Source organism: Ctenopharyngodon idella, chromosome 11 (assembly GCF_019924925.1).
Source record: "Ctenopharyngodon idella isolate HZGC_01 chromosome 11, HZGC01, whole genome shotgun sequence".
In the NCBI taxonomy this organism is placed as follows: domain Eukaryota; kingdom Metazoa; phylum Chordata; class Actinopteri; order Cypriniformes; family Xenocyprididae; genus Ctenopharyngodon; species Ctenopharyngodon idella.
In genome coordinates this window covers 17,244,329-17,266,262 of record NC_067230.1, presented here as the reverse complement: position 1 = coordinate 17,266,262, position 21,934 = coordinate 17,244,329, and the positions used below count along the sequence as shown (strand labels likewise).

At 41.7% G+C, this 21,934-nt stretch overlaps 1 protein-coding gene and 1 long non-coding RNA gene across 6 annotated transcripts in view; one reads left to right on the top strand and one right to left on the bottom strand.

Annotated features, from left to right (window-relative positions):
- The window catches only part of LOC127522975 (uncharacterized), a 30,867-nt gene extending 29,938 nt beyond the window's left edge, over positions 1 to 929 (bottom strand). Inside the window, exon 1 of the long non-coding RNA XR_007932790.1 lies at positions 805 to 929. This is a non-coding gene — a long non-coding RNA (uncharacterized LOC127522975). The remainder of the gene's footprint in view (positions 1 to 804) is intronic.
- Positions 930 to 936: 7 nt separating this feature from the next.
- The window catches only part of il1rapl1b (interleukin 1 receptor accessory protein-like 1b), a 137,581-nt gene continuing 116,583 nt past the window's right edge, over positions 937 to 21,934 (top strand). For 2 of the 5 annotated variants that reach the window (XM_051913330.1, XM_051913327.1), the window contains exons 1-2: positions 937 to 1,387; positions 19,087 to 19,187. In XM_051913330.1, coding sequence (XP_051769290.1) covers positions 19,106 to 19,187 — 82 coding nt within the window. In that variant the 5' untranslated portion in view covers positions 937 to 1,387; positions 19,087 to 19,105. The remainder of the gene's footprint in view (positions 1,388 to 19,086; positions 19,188 to 21,934) is intronic. The other 3 variants (XM_051913329.1, XM_051913325.1, XM_051913326.1) reach the window with 2 other exon arrangements.

Here is a 21,934-nt window from a genome sequence, read left to right as displayed (position 1 = left end):
CAAACAAGGAGGGGGCCAGAGCAAATTACAGTGTCTGACATCATACTTGCGAGTTCACACACCTCTTTAATATTAATTTTAGTGATCTCCGATTGGTGAAGTCGAACATCATTCGTTTAAATACAATATATTTAAACTAATGTTCTGCCATTCATCTCAATTTAAAAGACCTCCAATTCACTTGCCTTCACTCATTTAATATGCAAATTGATATGCATTTTTATTGTCTTTGTAAAGTTTTTCCTGTCCAAGTGGCTCAAATTAAAAACCAAACAAACAAAGCTGTTTTTTCTGTAATTGTTTGGTTTGAAATGATGGAACAGCGCTAATGGCGATCAATTTCTCTGCAATCAAAGCCGCATTTGTCTGTCTTTCCATTTATTACGGAGTCACGTTTGTCCCGCAACTCTGACACGGAGAGGACAGAGGGGCCACTCAGGCTCTGAGGGCTCTTTTCTTCGGTGTCGAAGCCCTTCATCGAAATTCCCCTCACAGAGAGGCGCTTTAGAGGCCACAGCTCTGACGGGCCCACGGAGGAATCAAACAAGAGCCATTCATGAGCCTCACGTTCCACACACACCGGGAACATCCCAATCCAGCCGCGGAATGACGGATCTTTGTAAAGTCTCTCAAAATCGGATGATGTCAGTGTGGAGGATTATGCATAATTGGGCAAAATCCAAATAAAATGTCAGTTCTGTTGTTCAAATTATAAACACGATCTTACAATGTTCTGGTGTGTCCTGTTGATGTGTGTGTGTGCGTGCGTGTGTGTGTGTGTGCGTGTGTGTGTGTGTCCCTCACCTGCATTATGGCTGCTGGAATCAGAAGATCTTCTCCATTGGGCGGCAGTGCGCGTCTGCAGTGACTGACTCTTTCTCTCTCTCTCTCTCTCTCTCTCTCTCTCTCTCTCTCTCTCTCTCGTCCTGCTCTAGGGGAGGATGGACGCAGCAGCATCCAGAGACCCGCGCCTGTCATCGGCTGTGCTCGCGTGTGTCTGAGCGCCGAACGGTGAACTGGAGCCGGTGGATGTGACGCGCACTGCGGACTGAATGTGCGGAGATGTGCTGCGATCCGCCGCGCGATGATGGAGATACTGGACCTGCTCAATAACACACATGTGCGCTGAAGATGATGACGAGAAAACACACATTTAACTGATGCTTCATCTTCATCATCTTAGATCTCTCCTCCTCTTCATCATCATCATTTGAGTCTGGTGTTCACCTGCGCGCCATGAAGAGGATTTATCTCATGACAAATACAGCTGATGTGGATTTTTCTTCCTGATTTCTTGAGAATTCCTTCATCTTTTATTCGTTTGGTGAGGTCCTCAGATCTGATGGTTTCATTCGGTCTTTGCTGATATCTGTATCCATCACTTTGGGTGAGATGATTCTGTGTTTGCCACATTTATTCTCGCTCATTATCTATAAAAGTTTGATACCGAAAATATATTTTTAAGAAGCATTTAAATGTTTCGTTGTTCTGTCACATGCGGTTAATTGAATCAAATTATATTTCTTCAAAGAAAACGAGATGAATAAACTTATAAATGTAAAGACAAATGTATAGAAATAAAAATATATCATCTGACCTGATTGATTATTATGATTCGTCCTATAAACCGCTGCTCTAAAACGAAACATTTAAATCATGATTGATTTATGGTTGGTCTGTTTGACTCGGCTGTGAAGAATATGAAGGTTTTAATGCGCTTTACTGCAGCGATTCCAGACAGTTCGTGTAGAAATTAAAATGAGTATTAGCCAATATGAAACACACACCGGTTCGGGCAGAAACGCATTCATTTAAACGCATCAATGTGTGTGTGTGTGTGTGTGTGTGTGTGTGTGAGTGAGAGAGAGAGAGAGAGAGAGAGAGAGAGAGTTGGACTGAATCTTCTGTATTTAGTGAGATTCATTTTCATTCTTGCAGACGCGTTTGCAGCATCTCAGAAATGACGCGATAGCAGGACAGATCTGAGAGAGAGACGCGTTACATGAAGGATTATATCTGTCATCAGAGAGAGAGAAGAAGAAGAGAAAATTACTCCACAATTAAAAAACAAACAAACAAAAACGAGTGAAATAAGGTTAATGAGTCAGTGCTGAATGTCTCACAGGCCTGTGTTTGATCATATATATTCAGTTCAGTTTGTACTGTATTCAGGGTTATAGTGGATGTTTCTTTGGTTTGTGCTGCTGAAGTGTTTGTGGCTTGGATGCAGTGGATCTTGCTTCACAAAACTACATTTCCATCGTATGTTCAATGATTTTCTTGTGTCATGTGTCCTCATTATAACCGTCTGTTTGCTGATCTCTTGAGAAACTGTGTTGCGATCTCAGATGGATCAGATTATTTAAACATGACATAAAGATGTCATATGTTTAATAGGAACACAAAAAGCACATTATTCCATCATCAAACAAGGGTTTATTAATGCAGTAAATTTCATAATTGATAATGAGGGTTCCAAAAGAGGGTTTTTGAAGTGATGCCTTAGAAGAACCATTTTTGGTTCCCCAAAGAACCTTTTATTTCACAGTTCTTTAAAGAACCTTTTGTCCAACGGAAAGGTTCATGGATGTTAAAAGTCCTTCATGGCACCAACGATGCTAATAAAGAACCTTTATTTTTAAGAGTGATGTGGCTTCTCTTCTTCCCATTCAAACAAGTTTCTTCTGGAAGAATCTTTTTTTTTTTTTTTTGTGTGGCTCTTTCAGGTTTAAGGTTTAATTTGCAGCACATTTTCTCCAGCCTCAAAGCGGATTTGAGGTCTGGAGGCACTTGTTTCTTAGATTTTAAATAGATGCCAATTACATGATTTCCTGCGATCATGAGACTCGTCAGCCCTCGGGCACGAACACTCACGCTCTCGTGCAGCTCATTAATCTCTCATTGATATAAAAATATTAATGCTGTAAAGATCTCATCTTGTCAGATAGCTTTTGGAAAGTTTAATGCAAACTGCATGTCAGTGAATTAAAGTGTTAGTTCACCCAAAAATGAAAAGTTCTGTCATTAATTCCTCACCCTCATGTCGTTCCACACCCATAAGACCTTCGTTCTTCTTCAGAACACAAATTAAGGTGTATGACTCGTCCATAGACGGCAATATAATCAACTCTTTCAAGGTCCAGAAAGGAACTAAAGACATCGTTAAAACAGTCATGTGACTGCAGTGGTTCAACCTTAATGTTATGAAGAGACGAGAATACTTTTTGTGCTCAAAAACAAAACAGAAATAACAACTTTATTCAACAATATCTTCTCTTCTGTGTCATTCTCATACGTTTTTTTTTTTTACAATGCAGTGCTACCAGATTCTACGACAGAACGCCGACTGCGCACAAAAGAGTATTCTCCATAACATTAAGGTTGAACCACTGCAGTCACATGACTGTTTTAACGATGTCTTTAGTACCTTTCTGGACCTTGAAATTGGTAATTTCGTTGCTTTTTATGGAGGATAAACAACCTCTCGGATTTCGTCAAAAAATATCTTAATTTGTGTTCTGAAGATGAACGAAGGTCTTATGGGTGTGGAACAACATGAGGGGGAGTAATTAATGACAGAAATTTCATTTTTGGATGAACTAACCCTTTAATTGAGTTCAACAATTACTGTATGTTTGGGTAGTTGATGCATAACATATTGATGATAATTGATGAGAACTTTAGTGAAAGTGAATGTTTTAGGTCTCGTTTCCTTTTAAAACTGTTTATAATAATCTTAATGCCTGCTCTAGTTCATTTTACATGGTCCTGCAAGTGTGACAAATGAAGTATTTTCCATTTTCCATTTTATCTCTTAATTAATACAAGCTCATAAAAGCTGCATGTATAATAATTCTAAAATAATTAGTTTTAAAATAGTCACACCGCAGGACAATGTCTTTGAAACACTGCCAGCATTCAGTTTGAGGGTTTATTTTGTGTGAAGATGTTATGAGAGATGTTATTAACAGCGTCCGTTCCATGATGAAGTCCAGAACGTGTGTTTGTGTATGTTAGAGGTGGGCAGGTTACATCATCATATGAGCCATTTCACCAGAGTTATATAATCAATAAGTTAAGCATGTACTAATATCCATTATTGGATAATCTAGTGAATTAGATACAAATTTTTCATCTGGATTTTAACTGCATCTTGTTGGTCTGCTGGATGTGGATGGCATCTTTAAGCTCATGAAGTCCTTCTCAAACATCAAAACGTGACTAAACTACATTGTGCTTCAGTTTCTGCTCAACATCCAACCTGTGACGCAGCTGGTTTAAGTAATTTCTCAGCTCTTTTGGGACTTGTTTTGCTCCGTATTGTTTCTTCATCGTTCTTCATCACATGTAAATAAGCCGTCCATCTCACTGACATTCACACAGCTGTAGAAACTCCTGTCAGCTCCAGTTTCCCGATGGGAATCAGTGTTGGTGTTCTCGTGTGTCTCGCGCTGAAGTGGTTGGTTTGCATTTGTGAATGTGATTTCAGTTTCTAATGCTTGTGAGCGGCGTTGACGTCTCCGAGAGCTTCGGGGAATAGAAGCTCCTCCTGCTGAGGAAGGGATGAAATTTACTCTGGAGAAAAGCTAAGCCAAACCCTGCCCGTGTCTGTATGGATTTGACATTCATCTGGAAGGGAAGGTGGCAGTAATCTCTCTGAAGCTGCGCGCGTGTGTTTTGTGACGGTTATTTTTAGGCTTTGTGCTCATGTTCAGGTACTAACAGTAAATGTGGGCTTTCCGCTAATTCATGATGATCCTTTGTGATGGAGACCTGAAGACAGATGAGTTTCCCATTTGTGTGTTTAGAGTAGAGAAACCCAAAATGTTCATTTTAAATTCATTCAAGCAGTTTTTAAAACCACCCTCAGAAACACTAAACCTGAGGGATCCTCTGCCTCGCTTTTGTCTCTCTCGTTGTTCTCCTTTCACGATCGACTGAACTAAACTGAGTTTTGCTGTGATCCGGCGGGCAGCTGAGCCCACTGGCGTCGGCCCACTCTCTTCCCTCTCATCGAGACCCAAAGCGTCTCTGTCGGCACAGATCAACGGCTCCGCTGAGTCACGCTTGAGCTGGTGTTGGTAACCACGCATGAGTGGACTCTAACATCCCATCAGCACTTTGGGAAAGTGAGTCATCACAAGCACTATTCTGCATGTTTCTCCATGTGTGGGGTTTATGAGGTTTGGTTTCTCTCGCTGAGGACGGCACTGGTCGTGGGAGACGTTCTCAACATCACTGGACCTTCAGTCGTGTCTCAGGTCCATTTCTCATCTGTCTCCCACATGCAGTTCTTCCCTCCACGTTATTTTAATGTTCATATGAAGTTATTTGTTTTGGGGTATGATGAGTATTCAACTTTGTACTAAAAGAACTTTTGAGTTCTTGCCGGAACGGAATCATCTGGAGGTTCTCCAAAGGGTTCCGCCACTTTTACAGTGATTGTACACTCAGAAGGAATGTGCATAAATTGTACCTTTAAGGGCACAACAGCTGGTTATTTCCTTCAAAGAGACATCTGCGTACCTTATTCACCCATAAATGGTTCACAGTAGTATTTTAAGAGTACATATTACTACTCTAAGTTGGTTAATGTACAACTTTTAGGGATTCACTCTTAGAAAAAAGCTTCAGTGGGGTTCTGTACAGAACTCGAGGGTTCTTGACTCAATTTTAAAGAAACATTTTTGCCAAAAAGATTCTATATAAGGAGAAATGTGTTAAATGATTGCATACTACTTTCATGTTTAAATGGGTTTTTTTTTTCTACTGATATAGTATCTTTACAAGCTGCTTAATTCATAAAATTTAATAATAATTAAAAAAAATGAATGAATTAAAAGTAAATTTGTAAAATCATTCCATGATGAGAACTAGGGCTGTGCAATATGGACAAAAAATACTATCAAAATATTGCGATTTTGATCAGGATTTTCTGCACTCTTTTTGTTGTGCAGTTCACAAATGACTATTTTTGTTCACCTCATTCAGAATGTGCCAAATGTGTGAATAACCCCAACTCTGTTTTGCCACAATGATAGTTTGACAGGTCTTGCAAATTACCTGGCTCCTGTATCCAAAATATTCCCAAAACACAGATGTTGATTTTCCTCATCCTGCCCTGAATTCACTTTCCCTGTTTCTTTGCTTTCTTCCAACCAGAGCTGCTTTATAGACCTTATGCGCCAGAGAAACAAGCGCGCCGCCATCTTCATAAAATTGTCTTTGAACTTCCGTTTCGCGGTAGCTCTGTATATTTCTATGGCATTGCTGTCAAAGAATAATTAGCTGGTGAAGTGGATTTACTTGTTGTAGAGTTAATGAAAGTTATCGTGAGCACTGTAATGTTTAAAGCAGATGTCTTAACAAATGTCAGTCAACCGGGAAGATTTTAAAATGAGCAGTTCATTCATAAATACGTAAGTTCGCTGTGGAAATACAAACCAGAAGACAAAAGACAACGAGCGCAGCGCTGAAAAAGGGCGGAGCTACATAAGGTCTATAGATGAATTGAACTCATTCTATAGTTGATTATCTTTACACAGTTATTGAGTTGAACTGAATCAACACTGAACTGACCTCAGTTGAACAATGACACTATTTTTTTTTTTTAGTGAACTTAAGTGAAATGAAGCGTTTGGCCAAGTATGATGTACCATACTTGGAATTTGTGCTCTGCATTTCACCCATCCAATTGCAAACACACAGCAGTGAGTAGTGAACACGCACACACACACACACACACACACACACACACACACACACACACACACTCACACACACACAGCCGTTTTTGCTCAAGGGCACCTCAGTTGTGGGTAATGAGGGTGGAAGAGTGCTCTGTTCATTCACCCACCGACATTTCCTGCCGGTACTGAGACTCGAACCTATAAGTCCAACTCTCCAACCATTAGACTACAACTGCCCCCAGAGCAGAAATTCACTGTATTTGCATCACTGCATCATTATTTTCCAGTTTATCCCCCTAAAGCTGCTTTGAAGCATATGTCACATAATGTATAAAGCGCTATATAAATAATTGTGATTTGACGAAACCAGCTCTGTCTGTTCTCGCTCTAGATTTAGACGCGCTGCATTCAGATTTCACACTGAAGGGGGCTGGCAGAAAAAAATCGTGCTTTCTGCGGTTTAGCAATCGGCCATACATCATGATTTTATTACGATTATGATTAATCACACAGCCCTAATAGGAACCCCTAAAAGATTCTCTATAGAAGCTTGTCTATTTAAGAGTGCAGATAAGTTTCAATTCTAAATTTTTTTTTTTTTTTTTTTTTTTTTACTCTTTTAAGGGTACTGCCTAGGGGACAAGCTATTCTGCACCTAAAGGTAAGGGTTAGTGAATAACTTCTGAACAGTTTGGACATTATTTTATTGTCCTCTGTTTGTTGGGATCAGCTGTGTTGACATGGTCTGATCAGTGTTTCTGGAGACACACCAACACTGCAGATGCTGTATGTCTCTGTGATCAAACACATTAGACACTCCAGGACTTCAAATGAGTTTGTCAGATAAAGAGACATTCAAAATGTGCAGTTTTGGGGCTTCAGGAAGATGCACTGCTAGAGATTACTGAAAATAGTTTATACTTCGCCAATGTAATCGTCTTCAGTTTCAGCACCATTTGATGCCAAACACAAAGTGCTTGAAGTGTAAAGCTGATTGAGACGTGTTTTGATTTTTGCAGTGACTTCATACGATCTTGTCATTGATGGATACGGTTAGTTTGAGCTGCAGAGCCACAGAATTATCATTTCCAAGCTTTTCCTTGAGGTCCAGAGCGATTCGCGTATAATAATACGATGGAGGATGGAATCTACAGAAGTTCAGAAAAATGGAGTCTGTTTTCTTTTCTGTCATTCTGGTTTCTCATTCATGAAGGTTTTCAGTGTGAGCTCCTACATTACAGATGTGAGATAAACCTCTCCTGCAGTGTTTGGAAAGAGACCTTGGATTTATGATGGTATCAGCTGATGGCTGGAGATCAGACTGAACCACAACCAGAGAGAGACCGAAGGCATTGTGCGATACTCAGTGTAAATCATAATTTTCTTCTTCTTCTTGATTGTGCATTTGAGGCAGCAGCTTTATTTTCTCATTTAATAATGAAGTTGATTTGATGGAGTTCTTCTCTGTGATTCTGTGGCTGTGTCATTTCTCGCTGAGCTTTCGTTGAGGTGATTCGTTAGGAACTGGAGTCCCGGCGACGCACATTACTCTGTAAAAACAGTGACGGGGAAGTCAGTTTCACGGCCGCTTGACTGATGCGCTTCCTCTCACGCTGGTTTCACCTCCACGTGATGGATGGAGGAATAACGTAGCGCTGCAGAGAGAACCGCCGTTATAAATCATACAGTTCTGCTTCCCGCTGGAGTCGAGTTCATACGACGCACACCACTCCGCGCCGGGCCACCGCAGCGCACTAATGAGTCAGCGGGGCGTTCGGTCCTGAGCAGAAGGGTTCTCTGTAATGAAGCAGCTTTCTTCAGCAGGACGAGCGGTTCACAAGGTGATTCAGAGGTGAAGGAGATAAGACACTAAAACTGCTGGAGTCATCACTCACAAACACCCACGTTAAAGCTTCTTAAAGAGGACGTGTTCTGCTGTTTCCCATGTTCATCTTTCTTTAGTGTGTAATGTTGCTGTTTGAGCATGAAAAAGCTCTCCAAAGTCCCTCTAGCAGGAGTTCTTCTCTATATCAGTGTCACTGTTTCTGAACTCCCTGAAACGCCTCCATTGTAGTCTTGAGTTTCTTCCGGGAACGAACACGTCACAATATTCCTCATTTAAATAATTCATACGCAGAATAAAGGGGCGGGGCCTGGTTGAGTTAGTTAGTAGTGTGTTGAAACTGGCAGTTATGGTAAGGGGCGGGACATTTTCCAAACACAACACACTGCTCCAGCCGACCAATCAGAGCACATTGTGCTTTTCAGAAGGAGGGGCTTCATAGAGACAGGAACTAAACAGAGCGTTACTGACAGACTGGGAAGAGAGGAGCTGCAACAATGGAGACTATGAGGAGAATAATCAACATTCAAGCAGGAAAACCTGTTCTAGTAAAGACATAAACAGTCTCTACAGTCAGTCATCACTAGTAGTGCTGGTGTGCGTAATGATTTTTATCACACTAAGTGTTAAACCTCATAATAAACTACTTCCATTTTCAGGACTTTTATGAAATATTGTTCAAAGGAAGTTGTTTGTCTCCTGTGCTGTAATGATGTTGTATTAACTTCTATCATGCGTGTTTACCCAGCGTTTTTCTCTCTAGACACGTGTATCACATCGGTTTCATTCTGAGCAGGAGTAGCAGCGACGCTTTCAGGTCCTTAACTTAAACATTTATTCTGTCCAGACAAAAGGGAAGTTTTACCTCACAGAGTCTAAACAAGACATAATGTGTTTGGTTTTCATGAGAAAAGATGTGATAAAGAAATGCTCGCAGAACTATCTGTAATTTCCATGCATTTGAGTTTACTCATACAGAAAGAAGACGCAGCCTTGCAGATAAGGTACGGAAGTGAGTGGAGGGCCGGACGCGTCTGTCCTGGTGCTGTAGGACGCGTGCGAGTCGTGCTAAACACAGAGCGTAATGGGCCATAAAGCAGCACGAAGACTGAATTATTCAGATGTTGGATTTCAATAGTGCTGCGTGTTTGGAAAGATTTGGGTTGGATTCTCTTATCTTTTATTAAACACATGCCGGGCGTCCTGACAGTAAAGAAGTGTCTCTCCCAGCAGCTCTTCTGCATGCGGCGCGTGTCACGAGCGGGTGTTTAGGGCACGAGTGCGTCTCCGCCTCCAGAGTCTGATGCATGAATGCAGAATTAGAGATCTTCGTTATTAGCTCTCCTTCTTTCAGGCAACTGAGGAGATGTCCGAGTGTGTTTAATGTTTGAAGGAGACGTCAGAATCACAGCATCTATACAGAACCATCATGGTGATGTTTGTCTTCAAGTCAGAATATCAGATGAAGGAGACTCTGGTTTACTCACTAACTTGACTTGTGTTTGGGCCGTGTGGTTCCTGCAGATGATCTGACAGACACATACAGCATCCACCAAAGGGTTTGGCCGATGAATGTCATTGGGTTCGATCACAAAATATCACAGAAAGTGTCATAGGTTTTAAAGAAAGAAGCACAAACTCAGTTTGAACAGTTTGAAATGAGAAACAAAAAATAACTGATCTAGCAATGAACATGAATATATTCTAAATAATATTTATTCACTTCAAAATGAACAGACTTTTTTTGTGTTTTAATTTAGATAGATAGATAGATAGAGTAATGGATGGATGGATGGATGGATATAATGCATGTTTGTATGATTAGTGTGGTTTGTTTCACAGGCTTTATCTGTATCATACAGACGTCAGTTGGAGGGATTAATTATATATATATATATATATATATATATATATATATATATATATATGAAAGTCCTTTTATGTTTATAGAGATTAATGTTTCAGTCCACATGCTTTTCCCATAAAGACCAGAACTAATGTCACAACATACATGTAGAGAGATGACATAAGATAATGAGACCATCACAGAACAAAACAACACAGTAACAATTCATAATTCATAAATAAGATTGCATTATATGATGGTAAACAGGTCATTAGCTGAAGTACATTCATATAGGAATGTCATGTTACTCAGTTCTGAAATGTTTGTCAGTGATTGATTAATGAGCTGTAGCAGTGTCTTCTGCCATGTGTCCGTGTTCTTCAGCCGTGTGTCTGTGTTTCTCAAACGTGTGTCCGTGTTCTTCAGACGTGTGTCTGTGTTTCTCAAACGTGTGTCCGTGTTCTTCAGACGTGTGTCCATGTTCTTCTTCTGTGTGTCTGTGTTCTTCTGCCATGTGTCCGTGTTCTTCAGCCGTGTGTCCATGTTCTTCTTCCGTGTGTCTGTGTTCTTCAGCCGTGTGTCCATGTTCTTCTTCTGTGTGTCCGTGTTCTTCTGCCGTGTGTCCGTGTTCTTCAGCCGTGTGTCCGTGTTCTTCTGCCATGTGTCTGTGTTCTTCAGCCGTGTGTCTGTGTTCTTCAGCCGTGTGTCAGAGTTCTTCAGCCGTGTGTCTGTGTTCTTCAGCCGTGTGTCCGTGTTCTTCTGCCATGTGTCTGTGTTCTTCAGCCGCGTGTCTGTGTTCTTCAGCCGTGTGTCCGTGTTCTTCTTCCGTGTGTCCGTGTTCTTCTGCCGTGTGTCCGTGTTCTTCAGACGTGTGTCTGTGTTCTTCAGCCGTGTGTCAGAGTTCTTCAGCCGTGTGTCTGTGTTCTTCTGCCATGTGTCTGTGTTCTTCTGCCATGTGTCTGTGTTCTTCAGCCGTGTGTCTGTGTTCTTCAGCCGTGTGTCCCTGTTCTTCTTCTGTGTGTCCGTGTTCTTCTGCCGTGTGTCCGTGTTCTTCAGACGTGTGTCTGTGTTCTTCAGCCGTGTGTCAGAGTTCTTCAGCCGTGTGTCTGTGTTCTTCAGCCGTGTGTCTGTGTTCTTCAGCCGTGTGTCCGTGTTCTTCAGCCATGTGTCTGTGTTCTTCAGCCGTGTGTCCGTGTTCTTCAGCCGTGTGTCTGTGTTCTTCTGCCATGTGTCTGTGTTCTTCAGACGTGTGTCCGTGTTCTTCAGCCGTGTGTCCGTGTTCTTCAGCCGTGTGTCCGTGTTCTTCAGCCATGTGTCTGTGTTCTTCAGCCGTGTGTCCGTGTTCTTCAGCCGTGTGTCTGTGTTCTTCTGCCATGTGTCTGTGTTCTTCAGACGTGTGTCCGTGTTCTTCAGACGTGTGTCCGTGTTCTTCTTCCGTGTGTCCGTGTTCTTCTTCCGTGTGTCTGTGTTCTTCAGCCGTGTATCCGTGTTCTTCTGCCGTGTCCGTGTTCTTCAGACGTGTGTCCGTGTTCTTCTGCCATGTGTCCGTGTTCTTCTGCCATGTGTCCATGTTCTTCAGCCGTGTGTCCGTGTTCTTCAGCCGTGTGTTCTTCTACAATGTGTCCGTGTTCTTCAGACGTGTGTCCGTGTTCTTCTTCCGTGTGTCCATGTTCTTCTTCCGTGTGTCTGTGTTCTTCAGCCGTGTGTCCGTGTTCTTCAGCCGTGTGTCCGTGTTCTTCTTCCGTGTGTCTGTGTTCTTCAGCCGTGTGTCAGAGTTCTTCAGCCGTGTGTCTGTGTTCTTCAGCCGTGTATCTGTGTTCTTCAGCCGTGTGTCTGTGTTCTTCAGCCGTGTGTCCGTGTTCTTCTGCCGTGTGTCCGTGTTCTTCAGCCATGTGTCTGTGTTCTTCAGCCGTGTGTCTGTGTTCTTCTGCCATGTGTCCGTGTTCTTCAGACGTGTGTCCATGTTCTTCTTCTGTGTGTCCATGTTCTTCTTCCGTGTGTCTGTGTTCTTCAGCCGTGTGTCCGTGTTCTTCTGCCGTGTGTCCGTGTTCTTCAGATGTGTGTCCGTGTTCTTCTTCCGTGTGTCCGTGTTCTTCTTCCGTGTGTCTGTGTTCTTCAGCCGTGTGTCCGTGTTCTTCAGCCGTGTGTCCGTGTTCTTCAGCCATGTGTCAGAGTTCTTCAGCCGTGTGTCCGTGTTCTTCTGCCATGTGTCCGTGTTCTTCAGCCGTGTGTCTGTGTTCTTCTGCCATGTGTCTGTGTTCTTCAGCCGTGTGTCCGTGTTCTTCTGCCGTGTGTCCGTGTTCTTCTGCCGTGTGTTCTTCTACCATGTGTCCATGTTCTTCAGCCATGTGTCCGTGTTCTTCTACAATGTGTCCGTGTTCTTCAGCCGTGTGTTTGTGTTCTTCTACCATTTGTCCATGTTCTTCTGCCATGTGTCTGTGTTTTTCAGCTGTGTGTCCATGTTCTTCTGCCATGTGTCCGTGTTCTTCACCCGTGTGTCTGTGTTCTTCTGCCATGTGTCTGTGTTCTTCAGCCGTGTGTCCGTGTTCTTCTGCTGTGTGTCTGTCCTTCAGCCGTGTGTTCTTCTACCATGTGTCCGTGTTCTTCAGCCATGTGTCAGAGTTCTTCAGCTGTGTGTCTGTGTTCTTCTGCCATGTGTCCGTGTTCTTCAGCCGTGTGTCTGTGTTCTTCTGCCATGTGTCTGTGTTCTTCAGCCGTGTGTCCGTGTTCTTCTGCCGTGTGTCTGTCCTTCAGCCGTGTGTTCTTCTACCATGTGTCCGTGTTCTTCAGCCATGTGTTCGTGTTCTTCTACCATTTGTCCGTGTTCTTCTGCCGTGTGTCCGTGTTTTTCAGCTGTGAGAGCCGAGAGCCGATCTTTGCTCCATCCTCTATGGCTGTTTAATTCTCAGGAGGGCCGAGGGCCATTGAACGGTCAGTATCTGGGAGGGTTAGAGCACAGGTCAGTCGTCAGACCTCCGCTCATTAGCACTGACCACCGGCTCTGAGCGCAGCAGGAGAATGAACACGAGTCCAGCGGCTCGCATCACTCAACCTCAATAAAGTCCGTTTCCCTCTGAGCTCTGACGCCGTGGACTCTGACAGACAGTTTGAGTCCCACTGCCATTGTTTGGCTGATTGTTTGGGTTTTGTGCAGAGGCAGTGATGTGAATGAGCTTCAGCTGCTATAAAGTGCATCTGCAGTGGAGTTTCCCAGCATATTCTTGGAGAAACGTCCACAGGGTCTGACGTGTGGGAGATGCTTCAATCGACTGCGTGTTATTGATGATTGTGCGTGAGGTAAGTCATGTGACTGCTGCGATTCTTGGAAAGAGCACTGATGGATTGTGGGGGCTTATGATTCACACACACAGTCACGATTCAGAAACCTTCTCTTTTATTTTCACTCTTTGTCTTTCTCTCCATCAGATGACAGTGGTTTATTATTGTGTGAAACATCAGATTTATTTAAAATGTAAAATAATTTTGAGGAATATTTAAAAGAATTTCAGTGATATACAGTGTAAAGATTCATTCTGTGTGGAAAGAGTATTGATCAAGCACCACTCATTTATTTGAGATGCAAAATGACTTGATCAAAATTAAGAACAAATATCTGCCAGTGGGGTCAGAAAAATAATTTAGTTTTTCCTTTGAATGAAGTTTAGATATTTGTTCTTGTTTTATTCTTCATTTTGTTCATCTGCCTCTTCTTCTCTTCATCTGACTTCTTATCTTGCGTCATTTTGCATCTCCAATAAATGTATCTTGATTTAAAGAGTAACTGCACAAAAGTAGCTTTTGTGAAAACTACAGATCGTAGGATGGCCAGATCGAACCCAATGCATTATGGGTGCTAAAGTTTTCCTACCTTTCTGGCAGGAGAGAATGCCTCAGCCCTTTTTCTGCTTTCTCTAGTCGTGTTGCACTGAATTAAAAAAAAAAAGCCTTTCTACTGCATAGATGGCAAACTTTTATTAAAAGCCCATCTTGTCAGTGGTGAATTAATTTGTACTAGAAAAAAATGGTGTGTATCTATTATTCATAGTATTTATTGTCAGATTTGTGTGTTTGTGAGGAGTTTATGGGCATTTTGACCTTCAGTCAAACGCTCATCTGACAGCGTGACTGTAACAATCCTCAGATTCATCTGAATAAAAGCAGAGAATCAGCATCTGCAGAGCAAACGCTCACAGGTCTCTCTCTCTCTCTCTCTCTCTCTCTCTCTCTCTCTCACCTCTGCAGCGAGGCTGAGATGCGCTAGTGGATAATGCGAAACAGAATAATTCAGGGCGCAGCAGCTGAGGTTTTGCGTGGGTGAGCTGAAGGTAGAAATGGAGGCTCTCGCTACAGTTTCTCTCAAATAGAAATGTTAATGACTGGCAAAGGCAGCTGGCACATCAATTTTTCACCCAGTTCCACAAACAGGAGAGAGAGAGAGAGAGAGAGAGAGAGAGACGGGAACGGTGGAACCCTCTAGACTCTCTCTCTCTTCTGTTTGGCACCGTCTCTAACTGCACAACAGAATTTTGCTGAATATAATAAGAACTAAAAGAATAGAAAGAAGTAAAGACAAGCTGAAGAGGCCGATTCAGAGCAGAAACAATCTGATATTCTTCTGTCTTTCCTGAGCCAGAAACCTCTTCTGCTAACAGTGTGGTTTGTCTGGACGACTCTCAGTTTCAGGACATGTTCTTGGTTAGAAAGCAGAATCCTGAAGCGCAGGTGAGAGCGGGCGCTCGCGAACGCATCAATCTGAGGCCCGTCGCAACAATTACAAGCGCGAGTGGTTTCCTTGGAAACAACAGAACGATGTTGTGCATATTCAAATGCTGCATGTGTTCAGCTCTCAGAATGTCGTATTGTTGGATTGTGGTTTCTGTGGAGTCTCTAAAGCCTTTAATCCGTGTTAATGTGCTCCGTGTCTCTGATGCATTAGATGTGATCCTCCGATCATCTGGAGCTGCACACACTGTAACCATGTGAAGTTACAACTATTATGTTTGGCACACTTTTTACTTTTGCTTCTTTTTTCCTGTTGTGTTTTTGCAATAAATGAAAGCAAAAGAGGTTCGATGAACAACACATACTGTACATGTTCAGTGCTTGATGAGCACAAACAAATGCAACGTGTGAAGTGTTGTTAGGGGTTCAAGTACGTAGTGCTGAAACCAGGGACGTGCACAGACATTTTGGGGGGCAGGGGCTCAAGTGGAAAAAAAGGGCACTTCTCATAATTATCTATTAAAAAAAATAATAAACAAAACGTTAAATATATTAACACAACTCTGACTTCCTTACCAAATTATTTTAATTCCCTCACACTCACGCAATTGTTTTATACTCCACAGATTTCTACAAAATAATCAGTTCACACAGAGACCATGGTCTTCTTTAGTATTCATAGGTTTATCACAAGAACAGGCAACAGGAAAGGAAACTATGCCACAATGTGCATGTTTTCGACATTACTATTTTCAAGTAGCTATATATTTAGAATAAATGACTGCATAAGGAGAGGGACATAGTTTCATTAATAATTTAATTAATTTGGTGTTATTGGAATACTTCTTTTTTAAATTAACCAAAACAAGCTAATCTGCATATTTAAACACATCAAGAGTTTTTTCCCCCTGAAATGTTATAAGTACATCATATGTATTATAACAAATGCCTGCAGAGGGCGCCAAAAGCCTGGTGATTGTTGTTGTTACACAGCAAGATCAAATCCTTGTTTTTGGCCAACCAGCATAATTAAAAAATATAATATTAGTTAAATAATAATAATATTCAGCCACTTCTTTATGTTAGTAATGCTACAGCCACTGTAATTTCCTCAACAAGAATGTGTGAGCATTAAAACATGCAAACTAAAAGTTTAAAAAGGGTTTAAACTTTTGATGTATTCTCCTGTGTAAGCGTATTTTTTAAAAATTATAGCATTATGCAGTGCTGTATTATGATTTTTAAATGGTTTTAATAAATCGCGTATCCTTAGAAAACTGTCTAATAATGCGGTTCATGGATTCGCGTCCATGGAATGCTCCTCTTCCGGTATCGACAGCCCTACAGTTATCTTAACCATGGTTCAAAACGCAATGCAGAGCACATAAAAAAAAACCCTGAAATTATAATATGACATAAATCGCATTAGGATCAAATCAGGCAGATGCATTGCTGGTGGTCAAATTATTAACGCGGCGTTAAACGATAACCCTTAAATAACCAAAAATTTCATATGTTTGTGAACATGCACAGGCTGCCTGAAAGAGATGCACGGGATTCATCTAGGGCTTTTTTCTTTTTCGTTTTTCATCGGCAGACACTGCTGTTGTCTTTTCCCGGGAAAAGTTGTCAGCCAGCAGCAAACACGAGGTGGGGCAGGAGCGCGCGCGCATGCAGGAATGAATGGCGTGTCGCGGAGTGAGGGCATCTGAACTCGACAAAGCCGACCTGATATATAGTATTTTTTTTTATTATTCACTAAATATTTATTTTTATTAATTTGTTTGACAGAGAAGCTGTTCGCAAACAGGAATATATTTTCATTTATTAAAAAAAAAAAAAAAAAAAAAAAAAAAAAAAGCACTCCAGAAAAAAGGGCACTTTCTCTCGAGGAAGAAAAAGGCCAGGTGCTCAAGTCCCCTTTTATGTCTATGTGTGCACGTGCCTGGCTGGAAGCCTATTGTAATTGAAAGGATTTTTATTATTTTTCTTCTGCTGTAAAAATAATTGTGCAGAGCAAACCATAAGGCCTAGAAACTTGAAACTTGGACAGATGATAGGTCTCAATTTGGGGAGAGACTGACAAGGTATGACCCCGATCGTCCAATAGGTGGCGCTACAGCAATCAAAACCTGGAAACTGCTCATAACTCTTAGACCGTTTGTCATAGACTCAAGTTCCTTATACCGTTGGAATCCTTGGCTCAATACGAACAAAATCTATATAAATCTATAAAATATATTTATTTCCGCATGGAAAAATTTTCCACCGTTTTGAATTTTGTCCAAAACCTACTTTTGCAAACTAGTTCTAGGTTTTTCGCCTGATCGAAACCAAACCAGTGCAGAAATGTTCTCTGGAGATTGACTATCAAAAGTTTAAATTTCAATTCACGGTTGCTAAGGAGTGGCAAAATGTTCCAAGTGAGTGGAGCCACTTTTACTAAAATGGCTATAACTCTTGAACATAATGAGATATTTTCACCAAACTACATACTCATATGTATGAGCTCAATCTTTGGTCACAGTAAAAAAAATCGTGGAGATTGGACACTTGGTGGCGCTATAACATGAAAAAAACAACAACATGAAAACAGCTATAACTACGCAACTGTTAGTCCAATTGACTTGAAAATTGGCATGCAGTGTCTTGGTCCAAGGAGGCATAATAATCTATGAGGACATTGGCGTATCTCAAAAAACATGGTCGCCATCGGCCAATACATTTTGAGCACCTCTTAGACAAGGAGGCCGATCGGAACGAAACTTGGTGGGAATGTTCGGCTCATGGTCCTAGAGGTCTGTAAGCATTTTGGAAGAAATTGGACACTAGTTGGTGCTAACAAGTTTTACACTTCTGTAATCATGTGGTTTTTTCACACATACACGGAATATTCATATCATTTGATAGATTTCCTCATACTGAACAACTTTGCCTCAAGAACTACTGCTGTCAATCAAATCGTTCATTAAATATTCACAATTATATAAAAAAGCTATTTTTTTGTGAACTAGTCCTAGGTTTTTCGCCCGATCAGAACCAAACCAGTGCAGTTCTCTGGACTCTCCAGATCAACAATTATCAAAAAAAGTTTAACTTTACCCTTTGGATAGCTATAACAGGGTCATTTAGAAAATGGCAGTGGCAAAATAAACTGAAAAGCCTATAAATCATAAATGAAAACTCAAAACTTAATGAAATTAAGTGAGCACATGCAGCAGATGACTCTGAAGAAGCATGCAAACTTTTATGGAGATCAGAGCATAGGTGGCTCTATAACTGTTAAAAAGCTTTAAAAAACATATATTTCCTATGATTAATTGCCTGTAATGGCTATAAATTGTCTTTTCCTTTTATAATTTAAGTGGTTACATGCTTGCTAAATAAAACATAAAATCTTTTTACGCAAGAGCTTAAAGGCCTTAAAGCGCTTGAGCCCTGATAATTGCTGCTTGCAGCTATATTAAATATATATATGTGTGTGTGTGTGTGTGTGTGTGTGTGTGTGTGCGTGCGTGTACGAGTGTATGAGTGTTATACACAAATATGTCTGTCTGTCTCTTGTAGAATGGCAGCTGTCTCTTCTTTCATAAGTGTTATTGTCTCATTGTCATTTGGTTTTTCTTCATGAGGGCTCAGTGGACGCTCGCGTGTCCCGCTGCCGTTGATTCTGAATGTCATTTCAGGGCATGTTTGCAGATGTTTGCAGCATATGATGTGTTTTGGCTGCAGATATTGAACAGGGAATCAGAGATATGTGGCTTTGCTTTTGGCAGGCGCTGGGTTTCTGAGGGAATACTTGGACAAATGTGTTGTGGACACAGAGATCGTGTGTGTGTGTGAGATTGAAGATCTGAAGATTGAAGACACTGGCTGTGTTCAGAGATGTAAACTCATGTATAAACCCGTTCAGAGTGATGAAGCGTGTTAGTTTAGATGCTGTTGAGTGTGATGCTCATGTTGTTTGTGTTCTTGTGTCTCTGCAGGAGATTCACACAGTGAAACATGAGATCACGGGTTCCTCTGCAGATTCTGCTGTATGCAACGGTCATCAGAAGTCTGAAAGTGGTGTCCAAGCGCGGCTCAGGTAAGAAACCCTGCTGTCCTCATGATGATCGTCTGGTGTGTGTTCGGGCGAGAATGAATGTTTGTCTTGATGGGATCACTGGGCTGGTGTCTCATTCCAGTTTGTGATTCTGGAGACAGAAAGAAATCATCACTGGTTCTTTGTGGGATCTTAGAACCATTTCTGGCTGGAATGGGCTCTCGAGTTTCTCTGGAGATTAAAACGTTCTTGATGTTCATCAGCTTCTGCAGATCAGTGTATTAGTTGTGCTCATCATCACTTGACAGCTGAAGCTTCTTTGTTCAGTATGTGGATGTCCTGAAGTGTCTCTCGAGTGAAGTGTGTTTGTGAGTATATGTGTGTGTGTGTGTGTGGTTCTCTCTGTGTGTGTGTACCTGATATTCCCTACATTATGGGGAACAAATGTCCCCACAAAGATTGTAATACCAGTAATTTCTGTGTGGCTGTGTGTGTGTCAGTGTATGTATGTGTGGTTCTCTCTCTCTCTCTGTGTGTGTGTGTGTGTGTGTGTAGAGAGAGATGTCTGGCTCACGCTGTGGTCCAGATGGCCGCTCTGGTGTCTGTAGCGGGACGCGTCTCCTCTGCCATTATCAGGACTAATCTGGATCAGTGGGGTGTGACGGCGGGCCGCACGGAGACGTCACATGGGAACATATTGAAGGTGGCACCTCGAGGGAAACGCAGCTAACATGATGAATAAGATCCCTGAGGAACAACAAACACGGCATGATGGGAGATCCGTCTGCATCTCCTGCACAGCATCAGTTTGCATGACTTTATACCAGAGCGAGCGGCTGCTGGACCGTAAAACCGAACACACGAGACGCAGGCGTCCGGTGCTTTAATGTGAGACTTTCTGTGGCGTCGTCCCACTCAGGTCAGGATGTGACCTTTAATGGTATTTACTTCCTCTTATCTGTAGAGCAAAAGGTCAGGTATAAATCGACCCGTACGTCCCGCTCTGGCTTTATCTGCCGGCGTGTGGATGGTGAGGGTTGGTCCGCTCACATGTGATTCATATACGCTTGTGCTCATGCGTTTACATACACCAGTTCATATTTTGTCTTCTGGGAAACATGTAAATGTCTGCTGTAGCTTATTGAATGTCAATACTAAAATATGATCTTTAAACAAAACTAGAACAATATACACCATCTGTCCTGTTCAAAGACTCTTCATGTGGTGTGTTTCCATCTCGAGCTTCAGTGTTTCAGCTCAGATGTGCAGAAGATGCTGGAAAACCAAAAAATGTGCAGAACATGGAGGATTTTTATGGAATTGGACAATTTTATGTTTTTTAATCATTAACATTTTGCAGATACTTCAACGGGATGTAAACTTATGAGCACAACTGTATTAGTGGTTAAAATAAACCCAGACAGGACAATTATGAAGCCTAGTTATGTAACTTCTTCCTGAGTCTCTCCATCAGTGTCGACTCCGGTTTGAACAATGTAAGGCTGAACACCGTTACTGACAATCCTCATTTTGGCTGCATGAGATTCTCCAGCTTTGTTGTTGTTGAGCGACCGAAGCGTGAGCTGTTAAAGCTCCGCCCTCTTCTGGAAAGGGGGCGGGAGCAGCAGCTCATTTGCATTTAAAGGGACACACACAAAAACGGCGTGTTTTTGCTCACACCCAAATAGGGGTAAATTTGACAAGCTATAATAAATGATCTGTGGGGTATTTTGAGCTGAAACTTCACAGACACATTCTGGAGACACCAGAGACTTATATTACATCTTGTGAAAGGAGCATTATAGGTCCACTTTAATTGTCTATATTGTCCGCCCGTGTTGTTTACTGAGAATGCACACAGATTAGCAGTGCTTTGTTGTTCATGAAGTCCTTCTTAAGAGCAAGACTTCGGCCATGGCAGTCATATGAAATACTGATGAATGTAAATGATTTTTATTCTGTGAAAAAAGACAGCAGGTGCGTCCCAATTATTGCATTTTGTAGTATAAATATTGTGATTATTGGGTTCACAATGAAAATTTCAAAAAGGCAAAGTGCACTTTAAATACCCAGATGAGGCGCTTATTTAACATAAAAAGGAAGTGTGGAATGTTGGACACAGTTTAGAGCCTAGAATGACACCGACCAATCACAGTCGAGTATTACATGGTGACATGATTTCCTGTGTCTGTTTGACGATCGGCTCAGATTCAGATGTATGTGAGTGTGTTTCCCAGGGTTCTCAGGTCACAGAGCTCAATCCACAAGAGACACATGAAAAGATTCCCATTTGAAATGAAGCAGGAGAAGGACTGCATCGAATCTGAGCTGCTCTTTTGTTTTGAGCACCATAGAAACAAACGTTAAGTGTGTGTGTGTGTGTGTGAGTGTGTGTGTGTGTGTGTGGAAGTGTGTGGAGAGGAAAGATCTGCTGGAGATGTTCAGTGTGAAGAATCACTCAGACTGTTTCACATTGATGTGATCATGAACAGCGAATCTTTTGCTCTCTGGTAGTTTATCTAATGGGTTTTTCGGTGATTGTTTTGACTCTTTCAGCAGAAACATTGATTTTCAGCTTACACATATGTTTTCACGCAGCAAACGCACAGGTCTTCATATCTGTGCAGATTTCACATCTATTAAAACACGTGTGCTTTGCATGTTCTTCGACCAGCTCAGCATGCGTGAGCGACGTTCAGAACGCTGATGTTAATGAAACACCTGAGTGAACAACACTATTATGCTTTCATAGAAGGAAAAACACTGGTGTTGCACAAATAACAGAAGAT